General features: G+C 41.3%; 1 protein-coding gene across 1 annotated transcript in view; it reads right to left on the reverse strand.

Annotated features, from left to right (window-relative positions):
* crebrf (creb3 regulatory factor) overlaps positions 1-22372 on the reverse strand; it is a 37673-nt gene extending 15301 nt beyond the window's left edge. Inside the window, exons 1-7 of the mRNA XM_041951775.1 lie at positions 22252-22372; positions 13229-13470; positions 11169-11294; positions 8029-8204; positions 4548-5725; positions 4164-4361; positions 2824-3013 (exon numbers count right to left, since the gene is read on the reverse strand). Coding sequence (XP_041807709.1) covers positions 2824-3013; positions 4164-4361; positions 4548-5725; positions 8029-8204; positions 11169-11294; positions 13229-13237 — 1877 coding nt within the window. The 5' untranslated portion in view covers positions 13238-13470; positions 22252-22372. The remainder of the gene's footprint in view (positions 1-2823; positions 3014-4163; positions 4362-4547; positions 5726-8028; positions 8205-11168; positions 11295-13228; positions 13471-22251) is intronic.
* Between the last annotated feature and the right edge of the window lie 671 nt (positions 22373-23043).

Consider the following 23043-nt stretch of genomic DNA (forward strand, 5'->3'; position numbering starts at 1 on the left):
CACGGGGTGCGTTCGAGCCGACAAAATTATCTACGTTTTAAAGTTTGAATGAAGTCTCTAGGAGAAACTATGGCGAAGCAGCGGACAATTGAAAAAGGCTGCAATGTGAGAAAACGGCAGATATCAGAGGCAGTCAGTCCCTGATTAATGAATTGCTCTCAGCTGTGTTTCTGTGGCTTTCTCCTTGTCTGTCTCTGTTGATCACCTCAGCTGTCTGTGTCTGCTTCTCTCCTCTGCTTTATGTCTCTGTTAACATGAATTAATGAACTGAATCAATAAACATGAATGGAGCTAATGCTAACGGAGCTAACAGAGCTAACACTAATGGAGCGAACAGCTAACGGTGCGAATAGAGCAAACGGCGCTAGCGCAACCAGAGCTAACTGTGCTAACAGAGCTAATAGAGCTAGCGGCGTTTACAAGGGGGCGGGGGGATGGGGTTTTCATTATGCATTTGTCTGTGTGTGTGTGTTTATGTATCTGTCGTTGTGTGTGACTGCGTATGTGTGTGTCTTCGTCTGTTTCTGTGGCTTTCTCCTTGTCTGTCTCTGTTGATCACCTCAGCTGTCTGTGTCTGCTTCTCTCCTCTGCTTCATGTCTCTGTTAACATGAATTAATGAACTGAATCAATAAGCATGAATGGAGTTAATGCTAACAGAGCTAACAGAGCTAACACTAACGGAGCTAACACCAACGGAGCGAACAGCTAACGGCGCGAATAGAGCTAACGGCGCTAACGCTAACAGAGCTAACTGTGCTAACAGAGCTAATAGAGCTTACGGTGTTAACAAGGGGGCGGGGGGATGGGGTTTTCATTATGCATTTGTCTGTGTATGTGTGTTTATGTATCTGTCATTGTGTGTGACTGTGTATGTGTGTGTCTTCGTCTGTTTGTGTGTGTGTGTCTGCTTGAACTACACAAGCAGCCCAACCAGCTCCTACATGGAGATGTGTATAGTATATATGTGTCTGAATGTGTGTGTGTGTGTGTGTGTGCGTGTGTGCCTGTGTAACTTCTGCCCCACCTGCTGATAATTACCTCTCTACCTCTCCCACTTTTTACCTGTTCCTGTTCAGTTTTGACGTGCTTGTTTTTAATCACTTTTTAGCTGTTGGTTAGCCCTTTTTGTGTGTGTGTTTGTGTGACTACTGTCTCAACCTTTTTGGCAAAGCGCTTGGTGAAGCTGAGTTTAACTGTTTGTTGGATGGAGATTGTTTTCAAACAATGCCCTTGTTTTGACTGAGCTCGTTAAGATAATCATTCTCAGGCTTGTTGTCCTGCAGATGTGTGTGCGTGGGTTATTGACCGGTGTGTGTGTAAATGACAGTTGCACCTGTTAACTGAAAAGCGGCTTTTTCGCTGTCGGTTTCTTCCGAACAACTTGCGATTGTGTCAAAACCGTAGCTGCTATCAAAAAACCGATTACACTGTGAGATGCGGACAAGTCTGGGCCAGATGTACGTGTGTTTTATGTCCAGATATTCTTTAGAAAAATGACAAAATGGTCGACTTAAAAAGACTCTGCCACTCAGAGAACAGGAGTTTGTATTGTATGCAGTGAGATTTGGGTTCGGCGAACCTCCTGAACTAAATCCTCTGGTGAGAGAACCGTACCTCGTATCAGAGTGTACTATAGATCATCGGACTCCCGAGAACTTCCTGAGTCCGACCATCATCTCGTTTTATTCCTGACACAACAACTTTTCGTTTTATGGCGATCTAAAGACAGGAGGCATTTCTGCTTTGCTCACAAAACAGCTCTGAATTTTAACATGGGACTTAATGGGAGAACAGGAGGGCGCTGGCTGCACAAAACGTCTCACTATTTAAATTCAGTAAGTCTCTCGGCTTTTTCGAGGACATCACACGAAAGAGGACAAGTTTGTCTACAAACTGATCCCAAAATTATGCGTGTAGAGTGTAATTTGTGGCCGTAGCGACGAGAAAAAGAGAAGATTTTCAGATCGTTTTTAGACTCTGTGCCACTCTAGCACGCACTCTAGCACGAACATTCCGCGCAATACACACCCATTATAATCTCAAAATTTCCCGCCAAACGATCACTGTCATTGAACAGTGACTGATCAAAAACTATAGGACCAATCAAAATGTGGATGAACACACCAATAGACCAGACTTGGGTCTACATTTTAAAGTTGAAATGAAGTCTCTCGGTGAATGTATGCCTGAGCTACAGATGTTTGAAAAACTCCAATTTCAATCTTGTTTTTTTCGCCCGTCCCATTCATTTCTTATGGGAAATTTATCGCAGTTTTTCGCGTCTTACGACGCGAAAAACTGCGATAAATTTGAGAAAAGTAATAGCACACCGATCCCGAACAATACGCACATTTTGATATATAATTTGCGAGGGTTTTCTCAAAGCTGCGGGGTGAGTTTGAGGACGAAAACTTGGAGGAAGATGAAAAATAATAATAATAATAATAAGAAGAAGAAGAAGAAACGCGCGGGATAGTAATAAGTGACTCGGGGCTACGCCCCGAGTCACTGGCTCCTGCAGCAGAGCTGCAGGAGCCAGTGCCTCGGAGCGTGCCCCGTGTCCCTAATAAGAAGAAGAAGAAGAAACGCGCGGGATAGTAATAAGTGACTCGGGGCTACGCCCCGAGTCACTGGCTCCTGCAGCAGAGCTGCAGGAGCCAGTGCCTCGGAGCGTGCCCCGTGTCCCTAATTACTATGCTGTAAATTACACTTGTGTTCTAAAGCTTTTTTAAATTCATACACAGTGGAGGTCAGTGTAATAATACACAAAGGTCTGTGCCACTCTGGTGTGTATGTACTGTATATTCGCATGCATGCTTTACCTGGATGCCAGCTTGTTCTTCTCCTTGCGGGACCGAGGTCGTGCAGTCAGCGGCAGCTCGCTCACAGGGGTCAGGTCGCTGATCACCTTGTTCAGTTTGCGGAGCTCGGTGCCGATCTGCAGCAGCTTGCGTGGATTGGGAGTCAGGTCCTCTACGTCTGTGCGGCGAGACTTCTTCAGCATGTACTTCCCTTCATGACAACCGATGAAAACAAGGCATTAGAGATGACAATGGTTGCATTAAATTTAATGTTTCAGGCAGCATGAAGCACACATGTAAGAAATGGAGGTACTGATGCTGCCAAAAGTTGTGGCATCAACTATCACCTTTTGATATGCAGTGTATGATTCTCTCTCTGACCTAAAATGCTTGCACTTGTTCCACACTAAAACATTAAATATATTGACTTTATACTGTTTTCAATTGAGTATATGTCAAAAAGAATTAGTAAGGTTTACCATTCTGTTTTATTTATGTCCCAGCTTTTTTGCATCGAGGTTCTAATCTGTGATCTGAATAATACATCAATCATGAAACTCTTACTCTATCAGCAAAAACTCTGATTCATTGAATATATCTTTCAGAGCTTTTTAAATGTTTCTCATTGCCGTCAGCAGGAAATAGGTTTTAAGATGTCATTTTCCATTCAGTCACAGTTGGTGACACCTGTGATGGATCTCTCTAACAGGTCTGGGTTCGGCAACAAAGAAAATATTCCCTGTGTGTCGGACCCCAACCTGTTAGCTATGACTGAATCTTCAAACGCAACAAGCTTGAAATGCTTTTTCTTTTTGAAAAACATTTGAAATGATCAAAAAGCATTATGAGTCATCCTCACACAACAGAATTAAATAAATACAGACATTAGTGCAAGAGAAGTGCTTTGCTGCCTGAGCTTTTCATCTCCACAGTTTTTTAAAAAAGTGCAGGGCTGTGCATTTTCTGTGAGAAATGAGACATGCTTCTTTTATTCATTGAATTTTTCCAGTGTGATCGTTTAAACTGTAGTATCACTGCAACATGCTGTGCACAGCTGCTGTTGTAAAAAATCCTAATGGTCACACTCCTACTGAAAGGCGCTAGAGACTGCACTAAAAGTCACTATGTGCTTTGTGCCGTGATCGAGGCAGTGAAATTATGTGTCAAAAATACAACCATCCAAAAGATCATTTCATTCTGTATCAAATAAAGTCTTTCATTTGAGGACTATCTTCAGGCTTTTCAATAAACGTCATTACATAAAGGCTTATATCCTGTGATGCAAGCTTGTGTTAATATTTTGCTCCAGTGTGCAGTTTATATGTGTGTGTGTGTGTGTGTGTGTGTCTGTCTATCTATACCATGGAGAGGCCCGTTCTTCTGGTACAGGTTGCTAGGCAGCGTGTGTCTGTCCCACTCAGACGGCTTCAGCATACGTTCCTGTTTGGAGGGGGTGAGCTGCTCGCTGTACTCCCAGAAGTAGCGACGCTTGCCTCGCTTCCGGCTGGAGACTCCTGCTGTCAGGCCTTTAATGTCCTCCATCAGCTCCATGTCACAGCCTGGTGGAGGCGGGAGAAAAAGAGACAGCAGAATAGGGAGGAAATCGGAGCAACAGAAAGACAGAAAAGGAAAATTGAGGAGAAAAATATAGACAGGAAGTAACTGGTAACAATTCAAGTAATAAATAAGTAGCTATTGTGGTTGGTTTTTACATGTTAACCCGGAGGAAGGTGGCGGGTTGGTACCTGGCTCGGAGAAGGCATCACTCATGTCATCATCCTTGTCTGCTTCGTAATCTTCATCCTCCTCCTCATCCTCTTCTTCCTCATTTTCAGACAGCTCATGCTCACTGCCAAAACCCTCATCGTGGTCTTCGTCATCCAGCTCCAGCCCATCGCCCTCCTCCTCCTCCTCCGCTGCCTCTTCCTCCTCCTCCTCTTCCTCCTCCTCTTCCTCCTCCTCCAGCTGGGAGTGGGCTCTGCCGGCCAGTCTGCTGCGGGTCAGGAATAGAGAGTAGTTGTGTTCTTCCTCCTTGCTCTTCTCCGTGCCTTCGACAACAAGAACGCCACCGCCGCTAGCTCCTGCCACGCTATCGCCGCCACTGACCAGCCCGGAAGGCAGCACGCCTTCCAGGGCCTGGCTTGCCTCAACAAGGTGAGGCACCGCGGCAGACCAGCCTAAGGGCATCTCTCTCCTCCCTGTCCCCTCTGCCCTCCTCTCAAAGGTCGTCAGGCTGCCAGAGCCACCGGCTGCCGCAGCAGGAAGTCCCACCAACGTGGCACTTGCCGAAGTGGAGGCCTTCTCGTCTTGGGGCTGGGAGAGAGGTAGAGGGGGATCTGACCTCTCAAAATCCGTCTGGGAAGGCTTGTCGGGCTGAGTTTTATGCACAGCACTCACACGTACTTTGGCCTTACGCACAAAGTCAGAGCCGTGAGAAGTTGGGGCCACCATCTTGGTTCCTCGCCCCTGGGGCTTGGGTGGAGCTTGGCCGTAGTCCTGGGTGAGACTGAGAAGGTTCTGGGTCTTGGCCATGGTCTCGGTGCTGGAGGGGACAGGTCGGGTGGCTTTCTGGGAACCTTCGGGAAAGTCTGGGAGGAGACTGCGGGAGGGACGGGAAGAGGATGTGGAGCTCTGGGAGGGCCGCACGGAGCCGGCGCCCAATCCTTGGCCAGGGACCAGGGGTCTCTTACTGTGACAGGGAAGCTGGGACGGCTGAGGCTGAGGCTGGGGGGCAGGCAGGATCAGGTCAGCCGCAGGGTAGAGAGCCTCGCACACAGGCTGCGAATCCTCGCTGTTGAGCTGAGCCAGGGTCGGGGTTCGACTAATCACTTCCTCGTCCTGGTAGGGACTAGAGAAGTCATCCAATCCGAGGAAATCGACCTCTTTGGTGCCCCAGATGTCACAGCTGGCCAGCCGCGTGTATCTGCCAAGCACAGACATGCAGTTTTATCAACTGTGAAAGCTATGATTGTATATAACCTTTAAATATAACTGCTTCCAAATTATGATGAGGATTTTTGTCCATTATATATCATTGTAAAGTTAATTTATTTGTACAAAACAAAACGTTTGAAGATGTCACCGTGGACTCAAGGAAACTGACTTTTTTCAGTATTTTCTTACATTTTATAATATATACATATAGTAGGTTTATGGCTTTTACCATCTGTAACACGTGATGGAAGTCTGAAGGCAGTCAAAGCTCTTCATACCAACATAAAAAATTGACTGAGGGAGCTGCTCAGGGTCATCTTAGCACCACATCTGTTCCAACATCATTTAGAGTTTAGACACCCACGCAGACATTGCTTTAATATATTTATTGGGGGGAATTTACCAGATGAAGAAAACTACTGTTTGGCAAAACCACAGTAAGGACGACTTCTACTGACCCAGAAACATGCTCCACAACACAGCTACCAAACAGCAGTGTGGGACTAATCTGAAAGGGTCGAGATTGCAAAAGAATGACTCATTCATTAGCCAAAAGACGCAGCACTTTCCTCTGTTCCACTTAAACCTGACCTCAATCCATGTTAGTGACAGATACCCCCAACAGCCAGCATGTTTCCACCTCAGTTTTAATAGCATTCAGACTTCTGAAACTGTTGCCTGCCCTCAGCTGACACTCCACATCAGAGGAGAGAGTGCACAAACTATTTTGGCAGCAAAGCGTCAGGATAGCTGCAGGACAGACGGAGCATCACCTGAGATCTCAGGAGACTGCGGCAGCCAGCTGCTTTGTTGTTTACCGACCTCTTAAACCACTCCCTTCCTTGGAGCAAAACCACTACCTGCTTCAAACAGTTGACAGCTGACTGCACGCGCCAGTAAAAGGATCACGGCACGCAGAGAGTGGAATGCCCTTTACACATTTATCGCTGTTACTTCGGCCACGCCCCCTGACTACAATAGCCATAATTAACCAATATTGATCCATATAAAAGGAGCATCGGATTATAAGGCGCACTGTCGGTTTTTTAAAAAAATTAAAGGCTTTTAAGTGTGCCTTATAGTGCGGAAAATACGGTACTTCATTTAAAAAAATCAAATTAAAAATAATTATTCTATCAAGCAAAAATGTCAAACATTCGCTGCTTCCAGCTTCTAAAATGCAAGGATATGCTCTGTTCTGTGTCATTGGTAACTGATACTTGCAGGCTTTTAACTGTTATCTGACAAAACAAGCAGTTTGAAGGCATAATTTTGGCCTCTGGGAATTTGCGATTTACTTATTTCACAATTTTCTGACATTTGCAGACTAAAGAGACTACAGATTATTCAATGATAAATACAACTGTTGGTGGCAGCCATATAATCAGCCAGGGGTTGAAGTATCTGTAGTGACTGCTGACTGATTGGGCTTTTGCATTTTTTTCTGATTTTTAATGTTTTGTACCAACACTCCCAATTAAGAAGTTGCTGTTTTGCAGAGAACCGAGTTCACTCAGAAGAAGAGCAGGAAGCATACCTGCCTGACTTTGATTATAAAGGATAATGCAGGTCTCATTCTATAGTTTCCTTACTATCACTAATTACATGAAAAAAAAAAACAACCATGGTGTTAGTCCATCTCTCAATAGTTTCTAACTTTCCCACCCTGTCTGTGGCTGTCAGGCCAAAGCCAATTGGTTCCTGCTGAAACAGACAATTATTTAAAAGACGGGTCACAATAGTGTTTCATTAAAAAAGGCTGGTGTGTTTTCAATAGCTTTCGGGCAATAAGAGCACAGAGGAAGGAGATATATCAGGCTATGGATACACAGACAACATCTGTTAGTACAACTAAAATTGATTAATTGATGATCCATTGTTTTCATGGGATCTGCTGAGAATAAGAAAAACATATAATTTTGCCAGCCAAATCATTTAAATGTTTCTTAGAAACTGTCACAACAAACAGACAGGCTACTTAAAACAGTACAAGCTTTCCATCTGATGAGTTAGAAGCTGCGTATGTTAAATGGCTCCAGTGAGCACTCCTTTCTCAGAATCTGTGATCTGCTGCCCATTAAAAACAGAAAAGTCTTCTGGACACTAAATGCAACCTCCTCACAGATAATGTTCTGCAATACTCATGGCAATATAAGCCAGCTTGAAAAGTGAAATGCAGGATGCCATTTCAGTTTCATTAAATTCATCAGTATGTTTTATGTCTTATCTACATGCTGCTGTTTTTAACTTGATCTAAAATAAGCTACAGCACATACATAAATAATCCAGTACCTGGTGAGGTCTTCCCAGTAGGAGTCCCACTGTTCGAACGCTGAGCTGCTGTAGACCGTCTCACACTCGCCTAGACCCATGAGCTGATCCACACATCCCTCCACCTCCTTCCCTCCATCCCCGGCCCCCACCACGCTGTCCCCACAGGGGCTCTGCCGGTGGGTCATGTCTCTGTCCTGTAGAGAGGAGCAAAACGTGAGGTGAGTCAAGCTTCTGGGTAAGAAGATTTTCTCTTTCTCTCTTTTTTTTAATTCTATTCAGTTTTACTTTTTGTTTTCATTTTACTATCACAATATTGTCATCATGACATTTTGGCCGGGATAATTATGCTATGAATTAATATCGGCACTAAGCCTGTCACAGTTATTGCATAATTACATCGATGACTGCGATCATTTTGCAAAATCGTTAGAATTGTTTCCATTCAGCTGTATAAAATAGCTGGATAACATCTTGTTGGGCCTCCCGTGTAGAATTAGTAATATTTAGCCTGAGCCCATGTAGTAATCTCCTTTATACAATCATGTATTCACAAAGTGGTGAACCTCGCTCCATCCTTGCTTGTGAATGACTGAGCCTTTCCAGGAGGCTCCTTTCATACCCAATTATGATACTATCACCTGTTACCAATGAGCCTGTTTACCTGTGGAATGTTCCAAACAGGTGTTTTTGGAGTATTCCACAACTTTCTCAGTCTTTTGTTGCTCCTGTCCCAACTTGTTTCAAACCTGTTGCTGCCATCAAATTAAGAATAAGTATATATTTACAAAAATCAGTGAAGCCAATGAGTTAAAACAATCAAAATATTGTTTTTGTACTGTTTTCAATTCAGAAGTGGGACGTGGGACGACATTTCTTATCTGTTTGAATTGGCCCAGAATGAGGCAAAACACATGATTGGTCTTTACAGGAGAGACAGAGAAGATCAATACAAAACACTGCAGAAATGTTTTATTGTATATATATTAAAAGAGTTTACAGAAGCCATATGTGTCCAGGGTTGAAGTAGGTCATCCGACACTCCATCGTTCCATTAATGTGTTACTATGGTGCAAAAAATGTGGACCTTGGCAGTGAATCACTATTGTTTAGTCTATGGTGGACAGTAAATTGAGGCAGACACCTGGAACTGACAATGTGAGCAGTGACAGGTGAGGTGTCTGCCTGTGAGCCTGGCAAATGTCAAATGGCTGCTAAACAATTAGGCACGGGCCGCTCTGTTTTAATGTCAGGCTAGCGGCTAAGCTGACGCCGATTTTTGATGGAATTTAAATTCAGACAATTCTCCCTACCAAGAATAGTATGACTGAAAAACACTGTGAAAGGTGAAGGATTCAGAAGAACATTTATCAAACCAATGATAGGAAATGTTAATATGAGTGAAACAGAAGATGGACCTTCCTCTGTAAAACGTCTTACATTCTGCCATCATGTATGAGGGATGCGAGGGACTTTCCATTTACTTCTACTCTCAAACATGCAGTTTGTTGTGAAAAATACTGTTGTCATCCCTGCAGACATTTTCACATCCTTTTTAGGTGTCCTGGTAGACTAAGATATCTTCTGTGTTTGTATTAAATTTAAATGTTGCCAAGTTCGGGTAAAACATTTGACTGTAATAGTTGATTTTGTAGTTATTAATCTATTTTAAATTGAATAAGTAAAAAAAAAACAAACAAAAACAAAATGTCACTGTGCCAGTTACTGTTCTATGTTTGTTTGGAGCTTGTGAGCTGTGTACCATGTAACCTAATATTGTTTTTCGATACGGGTGGGGATGGTGGTGCAGAGCTGAGCCGTGAGCAACTGTGACCACTCAAGCCACTCAAGCTGGCGCCGTGTGAGTGTTTTTCCACAGCACAGCATGGCAAGGTAAAAGAAGCTGTTTCCCTTGATGACACATTGGAGGTGTGCTGGAATGTCCTAAACCACGTCAAGAACCTGTCGTCTGCAACTCTTCATCCAACATCCCAACTGAGGCTCTTTCTGCTTGTGCGATTCCACTCTGCAATATTCAAAACTGATCCGCTGAGCGAATAGCTCGAAATATGCCCCTATCTTGTTGTGTTGACCTGTTTTTATTGAAGAATAACAATGCTAACAAAGCTCCACTAATTCTGATATACTAATTGCATTTCCTGTATGTGCTTCACAATAAAAAGCTATTGCTGGTTTGCCAGTGGAGAGCTTTTAATGTGAAGTGGTAACAGCAGGAAATCCACAGCTCCAATACAACTGCAAGCAATCAGTAAACAGTAAAATAAGGCTGATTCTGCCAGTACCAACAGGAACTAAAAACTATACAGATTCAGCCAGAAGCTACAAATTGTTGAGAGGGTATTTATGTGTGTTTGGCAAACTTTCCTTTATATCTCACATTGCTACTTCTTCAAAATTGGTGTGTTTTCCTATCCGCCTCATGGAGTTGCTTTGAAGGGATTAGTTGGTACCACAACTACAGATTTGTTCTTTTGAGTTTTTTTATGACTCTGCACTCAAATAAAATCAAAAGCTGACCTGAAATCAGTTACAGCTCAACCCAGAGAACAGAGTAACAGTCATCAATACGATTTGATTTGATTTGATCAGTGTTTAAATGTAATCTGTAAATGTAATGCAAAACATGCTTCACTGCAGATTCTAATAAAAGCCTACTAGAGGAATCCCTAAAAGCAATATTAGCACTGAACAAGTTAACACCTAACACGCCTATTTAATCACGTTTCCACAACAATAAAAAGGGTTAAAAACTATGCTGTGCTTGAGAAGATTTTATGAATGTATGTGATGCATGAGGAAACTGAATTTTGACTGGTGATGTTTCATCTTGAATCCTTCATTCAGATGCAGCTCAGTGACGGCGCAGCGTGAGCAGCTGTGACTGATCTGAAAAGAAGTCAGGCTCAAAGGATGGTTAGAAAGGTCGGATGCCCATCTTTAGTAGGGCCTTGGTGAGATGAGTGTGTATAAGTAAATTTATCTTTGTATATACAGGTGTGGATGACAGTAACAGTTGTACAAAGAGGTATTAACTATAGCTACGCTTTTATATTGGATTAATTAATTAACAATTCTCTGTGCTCTCTGATTGTGTGTGTGTGTGTGTGTGTGTGTGTGTGTGTGTGTGTACACCCACTCACCAGTTCGTACATGAAATCTGGGTCGGAGCTGGTGGCGAGCAGCTCAGTGCTGGTCAGGGCCTGGTCAGCAAATGAGTAGTTCTGAAAGGCGTCCCCAAAGGGAGGCTCCATCCCACTGACGCTGGGCTGCAACAAAGTAAATAAATACAGAAGTGACCCAACAAAGTCATCATCACAAAAAGCAGGATCTAAGAAAAACTGCGGTGCAGTTTTATTCTCTTAATATATATTCTGTATCTGTAATCTGTTTCAGTTTTCTAAATCTGTCATTGACAGAATATCAGTACAATGATGTGCTTCCATAAAGAAAGGGCATGATCACTCAGCTGCTGAGCTGCAGGTACATGTCATCATTTCTTCATCTATGACATACAGAGATACACCTAAGAAAAGGCAGGACCCTGGACTACCTGATGTTCATGATGAATAGGTCACAACATAGCAAAGGAGTAACAGCTTTTCAACTGTGCCCATGCTATAACATAAATGTTGCAAGGAAATATTAGCAGTTGAAAAAGATCTAGCCTGATATAATTTTGGGTTGAGGATTATAATATACTATACTATATTTCCTCAAATAGTGGAAACTGCAGAGGGTACAAGGCCTCTATTTGAAGCAGGCTTAAATTAGAGACAGGCCCTTATTCCTAATTAAATATTTTTGGTCATATTTAAGTACCTGACCTGCTACCATTTGCCCTGCTAAATTTTTGCTACTGCATTATCCTGTTATGCTCTTCCTATATCCATTTCAAATTAAACACCTTCTAGTGTTTCAGTGGATGGCATCTCTTAATTTCTTAGCAAGGCTCTTATTGTGAAATATTTGCAGGAATTCAGTGACTTGCACTGTTCCAATGGGAACAACTGTAGCTACTGACATCTTGAGGTTCTTGTGCATTACTACAAAAAACATTTTGGCTGAGACATCAACACACATACACCTGGAGTGGACTGAACTAGGACAATAACACAATGAGGATGAGTAATCGAGAAAAAATGTTGATAACAGCATTAATAAATTGTTCAATTTATCAAATTAAAGCAATGGAGATCTATGTTATGGTTACTCGACATGCACATTGTATAACAGGCACCAGGAATTTATCTGCCCTTGTTTTTCCTGGCCTGTATTTGGTGCAGGCTTTTATTTGTTCATATCCACCATGCCCCAAGCATTATTTGAGAACTGGCTTTTATTTGAGGACTGGTTTTTATTTAATGTAGCCCGACCGATACTGCAATCGATAATTTAGTTCAAAATATCCAATAACAATATATCAGCCAATAGTAATTTAAAAAATATATAAACACCATACATACTGAGCAGGACATTTTACAGTTGAAAATTTGACGTGTCAGTGTTATCTGGTGGACTGTCTCTGCAATGGTGACAGTGAGGGACTTGAGATGTTGCAGTTATATAGAGTAATATTTATCTCCACACAGGCCACCAGGATGCCACGCTTGCTCACAACAGTACTTTAGGATTATTCAGAGATTGCAGGATAGCTTCTCATCTTCTCCTGAGGCTGATTGTGTAATGTTTCTATTAATCCAGCACAAGAGAATACAAAAAATAAAGATAAATTCATAGATATCTTTAGATTGATCCAGAGTTCGCATATTCATTCACAAAATCACTCACTGTTAGCGGCCCATCTGCCACCAACAGCTGTTTGTATGCAGCATCTACAGTCATGCTGAACCTGGGTCAGTCACTTTCCTCCTTCAACACTGCTGAACAGTGTTTCACATCTCTGATACTGAACCTCTGCATCTGGTTACTGAAAAGCTCCTTTGTTTTCATTTGTTCAGTTGATTCACAGATTTTGGTCTAATTCTGATTTAATTATAGTTGGTCAATTCAATTGGGATATACACATAAATTCCTTTAGATGGAAATATTTGGATTTAGCATTAATTAATAAAATAATGGTTTTTCATACTGTTTCAGACATCAGACACTTTTCCAAATTTTCCAGGCCTATGTACGAGGAAACCTGTCTACCTGTGTTCCACTGATGGTAGAGTTCCCTTCCCTCTGTCATCCCTCTTACCTGAGGCATCGCCAGGCACAACTTAGAGGTCCAGCGGGGGGAACCTCTGGGCCTCCTGTCCGGACCCAGCGGTGGTGGTTTAAATTTGTCTGATCAGCACTATAAATTACTATTAAATGAGACAATTGCAGAGTGCTGATGGATGCAGCCTGCAAGGCTGGGGGTAAGGGGGAGAGGGGGGTCAGTAACTGGGCTCAATCTGGTCTGGTCTGATCTGTTGTGGTTCTCTGTATGCTTCAGGTCTGTGGTAAAAACAGAGAGAGGACAGAGAACAGAAGTATAAGAATCAAAACATGCAGAAACCAACAGTTAGATTCAGGTATATTTTAACAACAATTGCTGAGTGTGCTTGTTTCTTTCACACCATATGAGAGGATGAACTGTGTGATATTAACAGATTTGCAAACAAAGCAGAAGGAGAAGGGCCTAAACTGTAACTTTAATATGTAATTAAAATCTAAAAAAAACAGCACACAAAAAAGCAAACATGGCATCAAGGACTGTGAAACCAACTAGTGCTGAATCCATTAGCTAATGGACATATAAAGTAACTTGTAATGGGCATTTTTCACTGTGTTTTGACACTTTAGAAAAATATGAGCAGATTAATAGATGATGAGAGTAACTGTTTGTTGCAGCCCTAAAATCAACTATTAACCGCACAGCAATTTTTTAATTTTTTTTGGTCACTGAAGTAAGTTGGGAACATAACATTGACATTATCACCTTTTATGTTGATATGGTTAACTTTTTAGCAAACAGTTGCTCATTTACACTACCAGCCTTGGCCATCTGATTAATTTAAGTCCAATACTGACACTCTTTTTGCTCTGTTTTGGGTCTCTACCAAGTCGCGAGAACATCTGTCTCTTTGGCTGCTGAATGCTCCACTATGTTCACCAGTTAGTTGCTAAATATGTCTGTCTGCTGTTGCATCCTGAGCATGTAGTGTACAGTGGGTTTTTAGAACTTTTTCACTGAAAACAGCTGCCTGCTGCGACTGAAATTTGAGAGATAAAAATGTGAGAGCATACAAAAACAGACACCTTCATAATGACACTTGCTATAAAAGTCCATAGAGAACACAATTAATTGCATAACACAATCTGGCAGCAGGTTAAACAAATTATTATCGCAGGCAATGGTGTTGGAATGGTTGCAAAAGTATGCTGTAGGAGCTAGCAGGATAAAAACATTATTATTATTATTGTTATAAGCATTTTTAACATTAAGTGTTATTCTAATTTGAAAATGACAACACATTTCATCAAACACTTAATTGTCATTATTTATCATCAATGCAGCAATCCAGTCTTCTCTGTTGTGTGTATTATCACAACACAAAGCTGCATTAACAACTGTATAAATGATAAATATATCCCACCCTCCCTGTGATGAATCAGATTCTCTGATTCATCACGGGCCCCCTCTTAATTGAAAAGGGGAGTTTCCCTTATGGTTTTAAAATTACCCATTTCTCAATGTACAAGTGCTACCCAACTATAAAAACACCCAAGCCTTTGTTTGTCACGTAAATAGTTTCTTTATCTTTAAAGGAACACATCATGGGAGACTCTGTTCCAGTGCTTCTAAAAATGCTGAACTGTTGCCTCCAGTCCTCCCTCTGTTTACTTGGAACTGCTGGGTGGGAAGATAGGCCTTCTGTCTCCATTTCTGGAACTGGACCTAAAGTCAACACAGCACTGGGTCATGCTAGTCTATCGTAATCTCATCTTTCCTCCTCGGTCCCTCTTGTTCGCTTCTGCTTTCACAGACTTAAGAAGTAAATATATTCAGATCTTGTGAGGCCTGTATCATGAAGATAAACTAGTGGGAATTTCTGTTGTTTACAGATTACTTCACTTATGATTCATTATAACATAATTCCAGTGAGTCATAAATTTACATACATTTTGGAAAATTCCAAAAAATTATGTCATGGGTTAACGTCTGATTCTTATGCTAATTGACATAATTTGAGTCAGTTGGCGGTGCACCTGTAAATGTATTTTAAGGCCTACTTTCAAACTCAGTGCCTCTTTTCTTGACATCATTGAAACATTCAAATAAATGAGCCAAAACCTCAGAAAAAAAATGGTGGAACTTCACAAGTCTGGTTCATCCTTGCGAGCAATTTCCAGATGCCTGGTGCTACCTTGATCATCTGTACAAAGGTATCAACACCCTGGCACCAGTCAACCATCATGTCACTCAAGAAACAGATGCATTTTGTCTCCTAGAGATGAACATACTTTGGTGCGAAAGGTGCACATCAATCCCTGAACAACAGCAAAGTATCTTGTTAAGATGCTAGAGGAAACAAGTAAAAGAGTATCTATATCCACAGTAAAATAAGTCGTATAGTGACAAAACCAGAAAGACCGCTCAGCAAGGATGCAACCACTCCTCCAAAATCTCCAAAAAAAGACTGACTATGCTTTGCAGCAGCACATCGGGTCAAAGACCTTACTTTTTGGAAAACTGCTTGGCCATAATGACCATTGTCATGTTTGCAGAAAGAAAGGGAAAGCTTGCAAGCCAAGGACAACCATCTGCATCATGTTCTGGGGGTGATTTCCTGGAGGAGGGCAAATTAGCCAGGAAGTTAAAGCTTGTTTGCAAAAGGTTCTTCCAAATAGACAATGACCCCAAACATACTTCCACAGTTGTGGCAAAATTTGTGGCCATCACAAAGCCCAATCAGTCAAGCGAATAGAAAATCTGTCGGCAGAACTAAAACATTTGCGAGCAAGGAGACCTACAAATCTGACTCAGTTACACCAGTTCTGCCAGGCGGAATGCACCAAAATTCCAGCAACTTATTTTGAGAAGGTTGTGGGATGCTACCTGAAACATCTGACCCAAGTTAAACAATTTAAAGGGAATGCTACCAAATACTAATGAAGTGTATGTAAACTTCCAACCCACAGACATAATAGGAACATTTTTTCACAACCAGGTATTCACTCTGGGTTTAAAACAGGACTTAAGAATGTAGAAAAGGCTCTGGCAGTACACTCATTAACGAGACAATTAATCATTATAGCAATGCCAGCCTAGGCAGACTCCAGAAATCCCCAGTGCCACATTCTCACCAGTCAGTAACTGTGAAAGGACTTTATGCATGTAGACCTAACCTTTTGTGTAGACTGTTCACTTATAGAAACTGTTATGTGGTTAATGTGTTACTTATCAATCTGACGACTGTTGCATTGATTTATCATTTAGTTGATAAAAACAGCTGAAAACAGCAAAAGCGTCCAACCTGTGTTTCTCAGAATGACATCTTCAAATGTGGTTTACTTAACCAACAGTCCAAAAACCAAAGATATTCTGATACAATGATATAAAATAGACAAAAGCATTGAATATTCACAATTATGATGGTATAACTAGGGAACGACTAATCGATTATCAAAATAGTTGCTAAATAGTTGCTGATTACAACTCTGTCAGTCAACTAACTGATTAAGAGACTAAAAGTGTTGTTAATACTGTTCTTGCTGCACAGGTAGTGTGTCTGTAAATGAATGAATGTGTAAACATTTGTCTGCCTTTAAATGACTTGCACAATGCTCTTCGTTGTCCTTTTGTCCAATCAACATACCAAACCAAAGAGTCCATTAGAAAAGCACACAAAGCATACAGCAGCTCATGGTCTACCCAGCAGCGGCCGGAAGTTGTTGTGAGAACAAACTTCTGAGAAAATTGTGGTGCACTTGAAACCCTGCCCACATCATACGTTTGCAAAGAACCAACTTTTCCAAACCTGTCTCCCCACCTTTGTTCAGAGAGCATCTGATTTGTTCTGAGTAGATCAACCTTAACATCATTCATGCTTGTTTCATTCTCTCCTTGTTTGTTCTCTCCCTTTCCCGCATCGCCTACTAACTGCAACACACGGACTGATCTTCGGTCCTTTCGCTGCTTTTGCATAGCAAATAAATGAGAATCTGTTTGGAGACACATCCCCTGCAGTGAATAGCTGACACACAATCATGCACCAATCCCCCTCCTCTTAGGCTGGTTGGCGATGTCACTTCCTCTGCTGCCTGAACTTCTCACCCCTCAGCACTCTTCCCTGCATACACACTTTGCATAGAGACAGGAAGTGGCAGAAAACACATCGGTACACACTACTAGTAAAATAGCAACAGTAAAAGTAACCTTTACAAACACCAAATACACTTGCAAGCAAACAAGTTGATGCACATACAGTATATATGCATGCACACATGAACTCTCTGAATGACCAACAGTATATTTGGAAGCTCAACCTCTGAGATTCAAATTGTGATCTTTATCATATCTCAGCATGTACTTCTTTCCAGGGCAGCTGCGACAGGCTAGAAGAAGCAGAATGAGGAAACATATGGCCTGAACACAACAGTAACACCAACATTAGTCCAGACTCTCTGTTATCACAGAAGGAAACAGAAAGCCTGTGTTCACAACCAGCACAAAACAAGTCACAATGCTCTTCACCTCTCCAGGCAAAGCTGCACCAAATATTTTTGAGCAGCAGAATTTAATATAATCCAATTCACTACTCAGTAGCTGACACAGGCCGTGATGTAGAGTCAGATATTTATGACCGAGCCTGACAGGCCCTGAAAGTCTCAAACTGAATTTCTCTCTCAGGCTTTGGTCAGAGTTAGTCCAGTGATGAAGCATTAGATCTTTTCCTTTTAGGCACCATATTTTGGGATTTCCCTTGGTTTAGGGTCACAACAGTCTATCCTGAGGGCTCAAGTGAGGGTTCTTGTACAGGGTTCAAAATTTCAGATTTTCTCCAGGCCTACTTTTTTCAAGACTATGGTAAATGAAAAAAGTATTCATACAGTACCTAATGTTCATAACAGAAAGACAAACTGACAAAGACAGGAGTTGCTCAAAAGGGCAGAATTTTTGCAGCATCATGCTTACATCTCAGAAGTAGGGGACAGACAACTTCAGTTGAGTCTGAAACAAGGGCCAGCTTTGCCCATCCAGCCCAGGTAACAAAGCACTTCCCACACTCTCAGTAATGTGATTGACTTTTGATTATGCTGTTATGATGTGGCTGTGTTGCTCCTGACTGCTGCAGTTCACATGTAGAATATATCAAATGTCTTCTTATACAATTTACAAAGTACGCTTTTGCTCCTTATAGCATCCCTTGACGACTAACTCTGACATGTGGGGCTACAATGCAACCTCTACAAATGCACGGCTTCCTGTGTCGATGTCAATTTCACACATGTATCTACAAAAGAGATCAAAATGGACGTGCACAACAGCAGCTCTGTCTTTTTTTTTCACAACATTCGAAACAAGCATCAGCTGTGGTTGCAGAATTATCTGACAGATAAATGTGCTTTGCCATGCTTATATTAGTAGATTTATGTCATGATTAATTAGTCAAGTAGCAGGAAAAAAAACTGAACCTAAGTTTGATAACCATACATTTTACAATTGAATATCATTTATCAAGTGTGTTTAGTTGTGACTGTCCTGCACCCAACTCAAAGCTCCACTATCATGCAAACAGCTCACATTCTCTGCCTCACAACATTGGATGTGATCCAAGTAGGCCAATCAGCAGTGTCTTATTTGGAATGAGTTACCTACTGATACCAGTCAGTCCCTGACTCATACAGAGATAACAAGCAGGAGATGCCAGCCTATTTACTAAAAAGGACGTGAGAGAATCTCTGCAAAGAACACGAAAGGTCATTAATTCACTATTCCTAAATGGGAACAGGCAGAGTATGGATGCTCACCAACAGCCAACTGTCTGTAAACGTTGGGACTTTAATGATTCATTTTGGCATATATGGCTATTATTGATTAGGTGGTATACATGTAAGTAGGTATGTGACAGTGAGGCTGGCGATTCAATGTTATTGACTGTATGTATCAGTTATGTATCAACTTTCAGTGGAATCATATTGTGATATATGAGCATAGCAACATCATGGTATTTCATCATTTTAAGAAAAATGTTAAATCAACATTTGTAATTACAAAATGTGTTACTCTTTTTTAAAGGTTTTCTTTTTGTAAATCATCATGAGTGAACATCAATTTGACCATTTCATATGCAACTTTGCATTTGCCATATTACAATATTTGCCAATAAAAATGTTGATATTTATTTCATAATACTGACTTTAGTCATATCCCCCAGCCCTTCTTGACAGATAAGATTAATTAAAGAGATAGCAACATATATCGCAGAATGGGTATATGGCTAGAGGTCACGATTAGACAGTCCAGCCCACTCAGTCACCAAGATGCACTACAAGTGCAAATTCTTTCTTCAGTTCACTGAGCAGTTCTTGTACCACAGTACTGCACTACAGCTCTTAAAACAGCAAATTTACTGCTGCCATGGGGACCACTGGTGTTGCATTCAGCTGTTCATTAAAAAAATACAAAAAAAATACATGTTAAGCAACATTTGATGGGTTTACCTCAATCTTACTCAATTCTACAGCTCAGACACATGGTTAGGCCTGTGTTCCGCATCTGACAAACAGCCATAAAGTATATGTCACAATGGATATGTCTTCTTCACTATAGATGTCTAGTTCTAGCCCAAAGCAGCTCTGTACCACAACTACGCACCACAGGAGGATTACTGTAAGCCAGTGGTTCCCAAACTAAGGGGGGGGGGGGGGGCACAGGGCCATTTCAGAGGAAATGTGGAGTCAAACTAACACTGAATAGCAGCACTGATTATGACTTAACTTGTAAATAACAGGTGTAACTAATACCGCTGTTAATTGCTGCCCTGCATTGCAATAATTTCTGGAGCTGTGCCATCGTTAATGTTATTAGCTCCGCCTGTGCCTTTCCTGCTATGACAGGTCAAAATGTCTGCTGTGAACAAGGTCAGATAATCTGATTCATCTGGGAACTATACAGAAACAACAGCACTTTGATGGTGACAAAGCTATCAAGATTCAGGTTGGAAACATTTACTTCGAAAGCAAAACAACAAAAAAGGAAGACGTCTATCTTTATCTCACATTCACTGTCAATATAGCAGGAGACTTGGGTGTATTAACATTTGAGCAGTTTAACTTGCATTTTTCACGTGAACAAGAAACATGTAGCTCATGTTCTTGATCATGTTATTTCAATAAGACTCAGAATAGCTCCTTTTGTTATCCCTCACAATTATTACTAGAGCACAAGTCTCTGCTGTAAACACACAAGCCCCTGGTTGCAACTGAATTATGATAATAACAAAGAACAAAAAAAAAGAATTAAAAAAATAAATTGAATCTGATAAATTTGATAACTTGACGTGTTTATGGTATATAAATGTTATTCTTTATATCTCGCTGTTACAAAGTGATAGTAATGGATGACCAGCTCTAGTAAAACACTGAAACTGCTGATGAAAACACGATGAACTCTGCAGTTTCCCTTATATAAAGGAAAAACACAACACAAACAACCACAATGCAAATAGAAAAACACAAACACAAGACAAAAAGGTATGAAACAGTGGTAGTATTTTAGCTCAGCCTTCAAAAATATACAGATATTACATCTGTTACATGTCCACCTTTTCTTGGTGAAGGATTCACTTGTTTTGGAGAGTCACACTCTGAGAGCATGAATGTCTACATCTCGACATCATCATCATCACCATCTAACATGCAGGTATATACTAAGAATGACCTACTCTAAACACCAATAAAGCCAGAAATGTCACCACTTTCTCCACAGTCTCTTCACTCATCACAGATCCTCAGCAAAGCATAACAAAAACTCAATCTAACGCTCTGTGCCAACACCCACGTAATCCCTCTTTACGATTGGTCGAGCGGAGATACTGTCCCGCCTCCAAGAGTGTCTGAATGGCCACTAGGACTGTCAATCCCGGGAGCTGCTTCATAATAAACAGCCCGTTTCAATCTAGGTTGAGGCAGAAGATAAACAAGTTGGAGGCCTACATGCCCGTGGCCTAGATAGCTATATTTAAAAGATATTTAAAGTAAAATCTACCAGCTACCATAAAGTCTGAATACAACTCATGGTTCTACGTCAATCCGTGACAGTTGTTAGTATTTATACGTTAGAAGAGAAACCAAATCAAACGTTTATCTGCCCAATTCGGTTGATACACTATACACTAGGTTGTTTAGGTGAAAATCCAAACTAATCTATCATCTCAAATAAATCGTTATTCGAGATATTTCCTCGGTGGAAACATAAGTCTGATTCGGGTGTATTATTTAACTTACATCACATAGAATTTTCTGGCTGTGTCGAGTTTTTTTCCAGCAGCAGTGGATGTGTTTTGTGTTGGGGGGCGTGTACCTACAGAGAGCTCAGGCTGCCTGCAAAAAGTCACTGTTGGGCACGCTGGCACACTGGGCTTGTCTTACCACAAACACAGCTCAATATTGTTTAATAATGTTCTACAAGGCCTATCACTTGCACGTGAAATAGTTCTGAATATACTGTTAAAAGTATAGCATGATCTGGATAGTTTAAAAGTAGAATGCACGCCAATCTTCTTACATAAGTGCAGTTTTAACCATGCTAACGCCGAATAAGACATGCAGCCCCACTTTTAAAGAGACTGACTAATTACCTGTACGAGAACACAACCGTGAAAATGAGCAAAACGTTATTTTTTGACAGGTGTAGCGCTGAGTGACATTTGGCAGTGACCGAAATTCATCTCAGCTCATCATGGAGTGTTAGCTAGCTACATTTCTTCACATTAACACTTCCTGTAAGAGCTCGATAAACTGCACCACACAAGGAGAATCATGTTAACTGTGTTACTTGACCCTAAACTGTGCTTTTTAACACGGAACTGACGAGTCTCGCTTCCTTTGCACCCGCAGCTCATAGTCAGTATGGCCTCCGTCCGCCCCCTTCCTCATCCCAGCTGAAGCTCGATACACAACAACAACCGACCTGCCGTTAGCTTCAAAGCTAATCCTCCACCGCGGCGAAACTCCGATCCACTGCACAGCAAAGTTCCCCAAAAACGAATAAATACCGGTCCTACTCACTTTTAGGACGCTCGCGCATACGTCTTGCTTCGTGTCGGACCTCGTGTAAGTTCCCCTGATGGAGATAATAAGGCCCCCTTTTCAATGGAGTCCACACGCTGTTACAGCTCTCTCGGGTTTGTTTTGTTTTTCTTCTTCCTGACGGGTTCCTGGAAAGCGCGTGACTGCCTGACCACGTGGTACGCCACTAGTCCAATAGAAGCAGAGCCCGAGACTGGGTGAAAACATTTGTGTAATATTTCACTATTCTCAATACAGGCTACTGTAATATTGCAACAGAGTTTTGTGCTGTGTTTTATATTGTATTGTACTATAATGATTTATTTATTTGACCTTATTTACTTATTCATTTTAATATTTTTTGTGTGTCATGTACTTTGTAAATGTGTGTTTAGCTATATAGCTAAAGTTAAAGTTATTTACTAACCATAATGTTATCAGGGGCTGGTTCAAAATTTTCCACTCATTTATGTTTTTGGTAAATTATTTTCCTTACATGTAGGTATAAATGCTGCTTCAAAGTCTTTTCCACTCTGCCATGAATAAAATCGAAGTGGGGAAATGCAAAATCACCATTTGTTGCCTTAACTTTATTGCTTTTTAAGAAAACATTTAAAGGTACCTTGTAGAGGTTTTGACCACTAGCAGTGCTCTGGAGCAATAGACGCTTAGAGTTCACAAATATAGAACAGCAAATGTACAACAACACCAAAGGTTACATTCTTTGGTTACATTTCTCCATAATGTGTAACTTTCAGTTTCATCAGTGGAGACTGTGAAAGAGCTCAACTG

This window comes from Chelmon rostratus, chromosome 14 (genome assembly GCF_017976325.1).
Source record: "Chelmon rostratus isolate fCheRos1 chromosome 14, fCheRos1.pri, whole genome shotgun sequence".
NCBI classification, from domain to species: domain Eukaryota; kingdom Metazoa; phylum Chordata; class Actinopteri; order Chaetodontiformes; family Chaetodontidae; genus Chelmon; species Chelmon rostratus.